The 11,674-nt window shown below is 33.9% G+C and overlaps 1 protein-coding gene across 1 annotated transcript; it reads right to left on the bottom strand.

Annotated features, from left to right (window-relative positions):
* Positions 1-8,871: 8,871 nt before the first annotated feature.
* Positions 8,872-10,097, bottom strand: LOC129235560 (uncharacterized). The gene is made up of 2 exons (XM_054869499.1): positions 9,615-10,097; positions 8,872-9,557 (listed from the first exon to the last, which is right to left on the bottom strand). Exons 1-2 carry the CDS (start codon positions 9,935-9,937, stop codon positions 9,242-9,244), a joined length of 639 nt encoding a protein of 212 aa, XP_054725474.1. The 5' UTR covers positions 9,938-10,097; the 3' UTR covers positions 8,872-9,241.
* Positions 10,098-11,674: the final 1,577 nt, after the last annotated feature.

Genomic DNA, 11,674 nt, shown 5'->3' with positions numbered 1-11,674 from the left:
TTTATTTTAATTTGCTTTAATTTATTTTTCTCTAATTTAGAGTGATTTCATATTAAGTGACTTATTAAAGACGAAGTTGGATTTTTTTATCCAATCAGGATATACTATTTTGATTACTTCCCAAAAAAACAAAAACTTTTTTAGCCTAACATCAGGGTTTTCGTTAAAGTTTTAACTGATTTCTTCAGCTATTACTACGGCTAAGCAGCATAGGTTATTAAAAATATATAGAATTAAACATTACATTCTCGAGCCGAAGAGAGCTGAATTGAGGTCCCTTATTTTAAAATAAAAACAAAAATTCGTTAGACAATTCACATCGCTTCGCCGCGAGATATAACCACATTTTCGAACGATCTGCGTATTTCTCCATGATTCAATCTAATGCTCACACATTACAGCTATCAAACAACAACGCTGCACGTTTCACACTAATGATGGTGCTAAATTAAAAAAATCAAATTTTAATGCAATACCCCACAGCTTATTTTGGCCAAAGTATACAACATTAATGGATCATTTATTAATATCTCTCCTGCTAAGATATTTATGCCTAATTTATTTTTCCTATCCAGTAGCGCTAATGGAGGATTTTTTTTTTTTTTTTTGGGTTACACTCTATAAACATTGTGGCAAATACCCGGCAGGCGGTGCACTGCTTTCAAGGCAAAGAATATATGAAAGAGTGGTGAACAGAGCGATAACAAATCAGCAGCTAAATGGATATCAGAAGCATACATTTTACATCTTTGCTTTGCCCCTTTGAGTTTGGCACACAGCGAACATACACACAAGCATCAGATTTTTTAAAAGCCCTTTGTTTTCAAAATTTGGGCAGTAATAGGAAATAATTAATGAATTTGATTAATGCAGAGAGATAGTAAACATTTCAAAGTTTTATAGCAGCAGAGTTGTCATTTTGAGTCATTTTTTTTTTTTTTTTTTTTTTTTTTTTTTTTTTCAGTTAGAAAACTAATTGTATGATTTATTGTACGAGTGTGCACATTTTGGCTTATAGACACGCCTATTCTATATGTTAATATCGAAAAAGGGAAGATTGGCTTCAAAATTCAAAAAACCCCTGTGCAAATCGGAGCACTCTCTGCATAGTTATTAGCGTGCATGCATATTTTGTGACTATATTTTATGAGATGTAGAGGTATGATTAAATTTGGATAAACGAGCTCTGAATAAGCCATATATCTGTACAAGTGAGCGCAATTTTGAGGTTATGTCATTTTAGTTCTCGAAGTTCTGTAAGTGAGAAGTGTAAGTGGGCGTTTTTATCCCAGTTGCTCTTACTTCTATAAGCGATAGCCCAATGTATTCATAATCTATTATATATTATTTTCTAATTTTTATGAGATTATTAAAAGCTGTCAGAAAGTTTAGTTTAAAGTAAATTTTCGTCAGAACTCAAAAAGGGCAAGTAGAAGTGTTAGTGTAAACCCACCAGATAAGCAAATAAAAAAGATTCCATCACATTCAGCGGAAAAGTGGAAAACCGGTTAAGTGAATATTATCCATTAACAAATTAAAGGGTCAGCATTTGTAGAACAACATCAATACGCACGCCACAAATAGAAAGAGGAGCTCGGTGAAACACCTAACAGAAGTTTACGCGCCAATTATTTATTTTATTTTTATGTCAGCATTCGCTTATCCAGGTCAGCGCTTCATATATCTGTTCCAGATCCTATCAGAACTGCATGGTTCAGTAAAAAAATGCAGAAAATATTTAAACAAAATGTAGCTTTACCATAACTTCTACCTAAATCATCAAACCTGTTTATTAAGGCACTAGGGTCAAAGGTTATATAGCAGGTTATTCTAAAAAAACCTAGACAGCGCTGGCTGCTCTGTAAAAAAATCTCACTTAGAACCCAAAGGTGCCGAGCTTACCCTGCAATAAGTGCTGTGCAATTTGATTGCAGATGCTTTTTTACAAGAAGTGTCTTGGTGATATAAATACAGTCGAAAGTTTGCCGAACGATATTCTAATGCCGGCCTACAAAATTGATGAAGGTATTTTTATAACAAAAGTCAATCGTAGAAAATATGAAGACGCATAATGTGATGGCATCAGCTCAATCGGCTTTTCGAAATTCGGTTATTTAATCCATATCTGTTCAAGGTTGCTTACTTGCTATAAGCACTCCGTATTCCACTAATTCAATTGTAGATTTTTTACTATTGCTTTATCAACTTTTTTTTACGACGTAAAAACCTTGGCTATTTTAATAAGTTGAAAGAAAATAAATAATATTATCACCTCACTAGGTACGATTTTAGTTTGCAGTGGCCATGCATTTTCATTTCTTATTAGCCACTCCATTATCTACCGCAAACCTCCAATCGTTTCTTTACAATTTTACACGGATTGATAAACAGCCAATTTCAACATTTCGTCAATATAAAAGTATTATTATTATTATTATATTTAAATTAAAAAAGGGATATATAAATGCGACATATTACCAACATTGAAGTGTGTAAGCAATTTTTTTAATGTTCAATCGATTGTGGCGAAGGCTAAAGTAGTTAGTGTCCTTAGTCGGATATGTTGTATGTATGTCCTGATCATTCCAATATGTACATCAGATCGCCAATGGTAGATATGATTTGATTGTTATGATTCAATGTATCGGGTGTTTTTTTAGAGGCATGAGAATTATCGATATCGAGAACTATGGTTTAACAGCTGAGAATGGCAAACTGTGTTGACATTTCAGTTCAGTAAGGTTTGGCAAGTCATCATAAATCGTTTAGCACCAGAACAACACTTCCAACTTTACTTTGAACAAAAAAATTAAATCTGTTCTCAAGGTTCATAAAGCACTGGCGCCGCAACATCTTGCCTTATTTCCATCAAAATGAGTAAGGAGCTACCGTTACGGTAAATGGCAAAATTAAAAAATTTCTTAAAATTAATCAGTTAAACAGAAATGACATTTGGACTTGCCATTCAACGCGCTTAACAATAAATGTTTTGCAATATTCAAGCCACCAAACGGACGCCAAAGGGCCAGATTTATTGGGGAAAAAGTATTGAAAAAAAAAAATCATTCCAACAATATTTCTGTTTTGTATTATCATTTTAAATTCTCAAGCTCTTTAGAACAAAGCACCCGATACTATATAAATCTTCAACCAATAATTGAAAGTTAGACTTTTTTTTAATATATAGGGTTTTTCAATAAGGGCGGGTAGATGTTGAAATGGAATAAAATGGCGTTTGCTGTGTGGCACGTAGCGCCGTCCTGCTGGAACCACATGTCGTCTAGGTCCATATGGTTCAATATGGGCCATACGAAATTGGAAGGGCCACCACATGTACCGAAAAATGGGCGCAATGCGCGCAACGTTTGCGTTAATGAACACTCATTTTGATAATAAAGTTTTATCATTTGAACGTGCTGTTCAATCGTGTAACTTGTCATGATTATTTGGCATAAACAACTGAATAATAAACAAAAGATTTGACAGATGTCACCAAAACAAAATGGCTGCCACAGGGCGCCAAAATCGACCCGCGCCAATTGAAAAACCCTTAGCAGCATAAACATTTCCCATACATATACGGGGGAATGCTGCTGAAGTGACAATTCGTGGCCGGATATAAATTCGGGTCGTTCCAGTTACGTAGAACAGACTGTCGTGGGAACGAAAAAATCCTTGTAAAGCCCTTGTTGTTATTGTAGCAGCTAACTAAACCCTATCGGTGCAATGGAGTTACCAATCGCCTTCGTCTCTCAGTTAAAGATAGGCATAGGTAGGAAACTTGCTGCTTCGACAGGTTGGCTCCAGAGGGAAAGGGGCGTTAGGTGAGTGAGTAGGTTTGATGGGGAATGTGAAAGGTGGTGTTAGTATCGTGCGGAATGCCTTTACATGCTGGACATATGTTGGGTATGTCGTGGTCAATTCTGGATAGGTAGGAGTTTAGTCAGCTACAGTATCCAGAACGTAATTGTGCCAAAGTTATACATGTCTCTCGGGGTAGCTGAAGCTCTTCATCTGCTGTGGGTGGTAGTTGGACTCCGATTGCGGCATTCAGGGGTCGGGAGTTAAGGAAGGTGGTAAGTGCCTCCCGATGAATGTCGTTGAACGTATGTCTAAACACTGCCCAGTTCAGTAGTTGTCGGTTAATTTTGTCCTGGATCTCGTCGCCCCACCAAACTAACCCTCTCTAGTGCACCGTACCATATGCTTGTAAAGCCTTCATTCATTTTGCTTGTGTTAGTGCCGTTGTATATTATGAAAACCATTAAGAGTAGCGAGTGTGTTAAACCAAATAGCGTCTAAAGTTGTTGTAGCAGCATAATTTTTTTTTTTGTCATGCTGCTGAAGTGATAGTCCTTTGCCAGATTTAAATTCGGGCAATTCCGTTAACGTTGAATCGACTGTCGGGAGAGCGCATAGCGTCTAATATTATACTTTGGTGTTGATTCACCTTTACGAGTATATTACGAAAGTTTAAATAGTCCATTTTCTTCTAGACTCACATCTATTATTTTCTTTAATAATGACATACAGCAAATACATTCATATAAATTATAAAAAATAATTAGAATAAAGCGTTGCATAGATCTTAATGGAACAAAAAATATAATTAAATCAAAGGCTTCAAAATACATGAGCTGCTTTTTACCAAGCTTCCCTTCCCCTTAAATTAGCTGGTTTTCTTTATACTCATTGCGTGTAGCTTGTGAAAACTTGTGAAAGTTTGTTATAATTTGCAAAAATAAAACGTTTTTTTTTTTTGTTTCTTCAAATTCGCTTGCAATATAATATTCTCTTATTATAACAAAAACAAAAAACAATTAAACCAAGTAAACAAATCTAAATGCGCACATACAAGTAGATGTGTACGTGAAACGATGCTATAGAAAAAACAAATAGTAAGTAAATATAAAAACAAATGTTTCTTCAACTAAATGTCTAAAAAGTTCATATAAAAAAATCTCTGCAAGGAACAGTATCAATATGTACTAAGAATTTTTGTGAAAAGTTCAAAGTTAGTTTTATTTGCAGTTGGAAATGTAGGATACTAAAGTAACTAAATAGTAATTATTATAAGATACCATAATTGGGAAAACATTTAAAACAAAAAAAGCTAACTTTCATGATAAATGTACCTTCTCGAATTGCAGTTCAAAATTTTGCCACATTTAAAATGCTAAAACAAAAATCCTGTATGTATGTATACACTTTTGTTAAACGTTATTTGTACGTATTTATTGCTTTGTGTACATATTTGGCACCTCGGAATTTTAACTTCGGACGTTAACAAAATTGTAAGCATAGTTTTAGTAACAGTCGAGGTAATATTGCAAAAAAAGAAACCAAAAATTTAGATCATCATATACATACATATGTACCCAATAGCTGTTTCGTTTTAACAAACAAATAACTAATGCGAATAACACGAAAAATAAAAGGTGGAAAAGAGTGGGGTACTGTCATCTGCCAAATTGCGAATTTCGAAAAGAGCTTTATACTGATTTGGATTTGATTTTGATTTTGTATCAGCGGGAGTGATTTGTATCTAGTATGTTTGTGGTTTTTCCAGAAAAAAATATCAAATGACCTTTGCAAGTAATTTTTTCCGAGTAGCTTATCGACGAACTACATTACAGAGTGGTTCCCAGCTCTTTCCGGAACTCAACACCACATTGCAAATAATAAAATAAAAAAAGTATAAAAAGCCAATAATAGCATTAAAGGGCATGTGAGAAATCGAAATGATGTAAATGAATGCAACAAAAGTGAAGAATTTATTAAATTAAAAAATACTACTTATGTAGGTTAAAATTGTAAGCTAAATAAACGACAAAAAAGCTAAGTTACGATTATTTTGTGTTTGAGTAAACTTGCAGAATATTTCAAATATAACTTATTCATAGTATAAACTTTTTGTATTTTTTTCAAACGTTTGCTGGAATGGCGCAAGATGTAAGTATGAATAATTATTTGCGAAAACCTGAGAGTATTTTTAGTCTTAAAATAAATTACATATTAATATTCATGCTTAAATGAATGCACAAAAATTTTAAATTAAAAAAATGACGGCACTAATTTGCACCGTAGAATGTACGGCATCCTGTAAGCATCTGAAATCAACCAGACATAAACCGTTTCATTAAAATAAGTTATTCCAACAATACATGCAACAAATTTCAGCCGGTATAAAATTAGTTGGTAGAAATTTTTTTTTCGACACGTTTCGTACCCTCCCACAATCACACCCACCGCGGGTACGCCAGCTGACGTTCACTTTCGTTATTCATGAAAGCTAAATCACAAGTATAGTCAAGAATTTAACGGTATAAAAACGTAGTCCAAAATCGACTCCTGGCTCCCGTACTATTAACATATTGGCCTTTGCATGTACCTCAAATTTTATAACAGTTATCACTAAAAATATTGTTTTTATTAATCTATATATATAAAAAGAAGTTACATTTCCTTGGTAATCTTATAACTCAAGAACCGCCGAACCGATTAACACAAAAATTTCAGAGTTCTTTTCTATCTTTGAGGAGGTGGTTTGTGTGAAGTTTGATTGAAATCGGTGCAGCCGTTCCTGAGTTATGACATTTTATGTGAGTAATGGTTTCCTCTCATACGAAATGCCTGTATGGGGAAAACAACAACAAATACACAGCCGCTTATGAGCGTTTCTGTTGTACTGTTGTGGTTGTAAGTGTATTATGTTAATATTAATTTTGGACGAAAATATAATAAAAACTGGAGCATTCAAGGAACTGGAAAAACATTTTTAACTTTATTTATTTTAGCATAATTTATTTAGCGTAAAAAATTGAAATGGAAATTAAAGAATCAAAGTTTAATTACAAGTTTTTATCGGCTCTTTCACCTTACCTGTATATAGGTGACCATCACAATCAAATTTTAAAAAAGTACAGAAAAGGCTATTGTGACATCTTTAGAAAGTATGTTGAATGAAAAAAATCAACTAATTCAACTGTTTAAACATTTTACGAGTTCTATAAAGAAAACTTAATATGAAAAATGTCTTGCGATATAAAAAAAAAACATTTTATGTATGGTGGTGCGAAGCCCACTGGGAAATGCTAGTTTGTTTATAAAAAAGTGTAATTTTTTCTCTTTTTCACTTAAAATTTTAATTTTTTTTTTGTCGTTACAAATATTTAAGATCAAAGTGGAATAACTTATTTTAATGAAACGTTTTTGTCTGGTTGATTTCAGTTGCTTACAGGATGCCGTACATATGTATGTATATGTGAGTTATATTCGGCAGCGCTGGAAAAAACGTATTTCGAGAAAAACGCGATTAAAGTTTTCGTACTTATTCATCTCTCGTTCGACGCTCATCACTTCACTGACTTGATAGGGACTTTTCAAACTTTCTATTAAGCTTAAAAGATTGGAGTGATATTCTTTAGATTGTAATTGAATTTTTAAAGAAAAAATAAAATGGAAAATTTAAAAGTGCTGGAGGAGCTGAAATGAAAACTACCATAAACGCCGCATGGTTAAAATATATTAATTATCCAAGGATAAATACCTCAAAGAAACTGAAAATCTTTGAGGCAGCCTCTAGTTCTATCATGTTTTATGGAGCGCAAGTTAAGAAGTTTTTAAGCTTTTTTATTACGAAAGTAATCTTCTCCAAGCTTCCTCGTATCCTTGCTGAAGAAATGATCAAATTAGGTGTTTACTGGGTGAAATAAATGAGGGAGCTAGCATATAGTGTTGACATGTCGCCATTTTCAGAATTTTCCTCCGCTCATGTAATAGAGTTGATGTCTAATTTTCTTTGTTCACTCAAGGAGCTTCTGTTACAAACTCATACGAACTTTATCCGCACCTTATACCTTTAAATGTGCCTTATCTTATGTGATTTTTCTGCTTAAGTCAAAATTTTCGAGCTGAAAAAGTCACTCCTCAACCTTAACGCAAAAACTTTTAAAAATACTTCCTCCGTGACCTGCCCAGTTTGCAACCTTGGCGATGCCGAAAGCATATATTACTTTATTGGCGCTTGCCCATTTTACAAAAACATTCGTGCACTTTATTTTGTTGCAAAAGTTTTAATTTTAGAGAAAGTGATAACCCTCTTAGGGGAACGCAACTACATATGCGTTATTCAAATATGTATATATCTGGCAGTGTTAAATACAGGGACCTTATTGTAAATGAATTTTCTTAAATTGGCTAACACATTCTCTTTGTATGGCACACAATCTTATAAATTATTGCCATAATTGTTTTTATTAATTTGTTATTTTTGAAAAAAAAAAATACTATTACTTTACAAAGTATCAATATTTTACTGATGCATGTGTACATACGGAATTGATACGATATTTTACATTGTATACGTTTTGGAAAACGCCATATGTACATACATATTTAGCTTTAAAACATTTCAGCATTTAAGCTCAATAACCAAGAGAAGCTAAGCTCAGAATTGAAAAATTCAATATCATATCCCGTCCTGCGACAGCCGACTCTACGTTACCGAAGAAAACTAGATTTACATATATTTTGCCAGAGATTGTCACTACACCAGCATTTCCTAAAAATATGTGAAGTTTTATGTTATTACAACAACAAAAATGTGGTTAATAAACACCATTTAAAGAATTTATATTGAAAACCAAAAATATATTTTAGAGAAGTAATGAAATATTCACATTGGGTGGGTGCCCTTAAAAATGTTTTACCATGAGTAATAATAATTGCATTTATGTTTTTGGCGCGAATGGCTCGGAAAAAATTAGACAGATTGTTTATTAGTATAAATAAGATCCAGTCGTTGCCGCTCCTCTGCAGTATGCACTGTGTTAACAAAAATTGCGCATAATTAAGTCAATATACAATCAATTTGATTACAATTACAAAAATTTAGTTATATTTTCGAGATTAATCGCCTAACAGTTTGTAGAACTTTGGAATGCCGTATGAAATTATTAACCTCTTTGAGTATAGAAGCTAATTCACAAATGCAAAATATAGACTTTTAAGGCGATTTCTTGATGCACAGCATCATTAAACAAATTCGATTCAAAATGTACTTTTTTTTTAAATACATAACCATAATTTTTTTTATTAATTCTATCCTAATTTATCTAACTTGCTATCCATATCTAGCCTGTCATAGAGTTGTATGCATTTTTTTCGAGTTTTTACCTCGTCCTTCGACTACACTTAAAGTAACAAAATTTCAGCTGCTTATAGCAGTGTTGTATACCTATTATGTACATCTATTTTTACACTTAATGGTCAGCCATTCGTCGCTGCCATCACAGCAGTCACATATACCATCATTCACTCGACTGCTCGGCACGTATATATCGACACCGCGGCCCGTAATGTGTCGTTTCTGGAATTTGCAATAAAAGCGACCATTTTTACAAGCATTAGTACTAGGCTCATCACTGCCATCGGAAATGCAGTCACAGTAGTTATCGTTGACACGTTCAAACAACAATTCGCCACTACCATCCAAACACCGAAACTTGCCATCGAAGTTGGGTTTATACGAATCGTAGTCGAATAGCCGTATGCCACTAAACAGGCAAATTGATAAACAATAAGAATTACTCGTTTTTTTATATTGAATTTACCGTATAATTTTTATGGCATCTTCCACAGCTTTACTATCAGTTTCTTGATCACCGTCACCGTCGCCGTCACCTCCTCCATCATAGCCATCACTCTGTTTGCGTCCTAGAGATCGTATCATTTCCCTATGTTTTTGTCGAAGTCCGTTCATCGTTCCTTCAAAGCTCCATGGTGTACTCGCACTTGGTAGCTGATTTATTGAAAATGCCTGATAAATTATAAACACTATGCCTAACAGAAATACTCCCAACAAGAACATCTTTGACTTTTGCTTATAGAATGGTTTATAGTAGATATTCTCCCGCTTGACCCAAGTCTTCCGCATTGTGATGATTTTTCGAAACGAGCCTCAATATTTCGATCAGTATTTGCCTGCTTCTGCTACCCCGCAGAGCCAAAGATTCCACTTATCCAAAGGTATAAAAGATGTAAATGTGTCAAGAATTATTTTTGTTTACTTCACACGGCTTTTTTGTTGATGACAGTGTCGGGCCAAGGGTTAAGCTATTACAGTGTTGTATTTTATTTTTTCAGAAAGTTTTTGCCCAGGATAGTATGGAATAAACACTATGTTCAGAATGCAAAAGTTTGGCCGACATAAACCGTTACTCAGCTCTTAACGTATAAGATGGAGACAGTTGATTTTCTGACGTAAAATCAATTATGACAGCAAACTGTGATTGGGTTGGTGATACACGACAAAATCAACGCAGCCACTGTCTTATGTTAATTCATTGTCGTCTGCGCCATAGATTACGTCTAAACAACGACTGAAGAACAGTGAATACGTGTGAAATGAGCGGACACAATGCCGTTGGCAAAACGCCCATGGCGTAACAGCCAAAGTTACTCTCACAATTTTACTTCAACTTCTCAAACCTTGCATTCTATCATCCTGGGGAACTACTAAGCAGTTCAAGAAAGGATAGCTTTAAGTTACTTAGTTTTGGCTTTCAATGTGAGCTAAGTTTTGTGTATATTATTCTACGTAACTTCGGACCGTTTTATTGTTGTTGTAACAGAATATAACATCCCCCAGGATTGTTTCGATGACGTAAAACCGACTGTCAGGTGTAAAGAATTCACAAAAATCCATTATGAATACACATAAATATAATTTAAGCTGAAAAAATGTGTTTTAATATTTTTACTAGTTTACAAAAAGTTTTTCTATATAACGGATCATTTGTTAAGAATTCATCACATTTATTTCTTTAGACAATGTCAAAAATTTGTATAAGTATTTTTATGCATGACGTCAAATTTTATATTTAAGAATAACATGAGAAAACTTAAACTAAATTACTTATGGAAGAGAATTTAAAAATCCGTGATTTTATTTTTTGAAAAATACTCGTGTTTCTTCTTTTTTACAGAGGTTGAAAGCAAATTGACCAAGAATCACACTCCTCCGCATTTTTTCATAACAATTCATTTGATAATTCAATGTTATTTACTCTCTAGAGGTGTGTGAGGAAATGAAAACAGTTCCAAACAAAATTGAAATGTTAGGTTCGCGCTGCACAAAATGCAAAAGGGGTACTTATCTCGTACCACTATTCTGCTGTCAGTGAGTTTGAAAGAATAAGTGTATGTGTGCCGTCACGCTTGAGCAATTTATTCGTGTGTTGCTTTTGTAATTTTTATTCTTGTTCGTGAGACGTAGTGCTTTTCTGAAGGGCGCAATCTTGTAAGATAAGATAAAAAAAAGAAAAAATTGTCTGTATTTTAAAAATTTGAATAAAGATCTAAAATTTCGTCAGCTTAACCCCTTAGTCTGCTTAAATTCATTGAGGGTCGAGTAGCAGTTACCCGATATGTACAACACAAGGATGATAAATCACAAGGTTTGCCCGTCCGAAGACAAATTGTGAGAACTTCGGCTGGTACGTCATAGGGGATTCGGCAGCGAAATTGTGACCTTTCATTTCCCACTTACTCCTACGCTCGTTCAATGAGTCGTTGTTCAGACAGCAACGAAGTAACATGAGCAATAATTGCCGTGATTTTTTCTTATATCACCAACACAATCTCAGCTGTGTGTTTTAATCAAGCCACTTAT

This window comes from Anastrepha obliqua, chromosome 1 (assembly GCF_027943255.1).
Source record: "Anastrepha obliqua isolate idAnaObli1 chromosome 1, idAnaObli1_1.0, whole genome shotgun sequence".
NCBI classification, from domain to species: domain Eukaryota; kingdom Metazoa; phylum Arthropoda; class Insecta; order Diptera; family Tephritidae; genus Anastrepha; species Anastrepha obliqua.
This window is presented reverse-complemented; position numbering and strand designations above follow the sequence as displayed.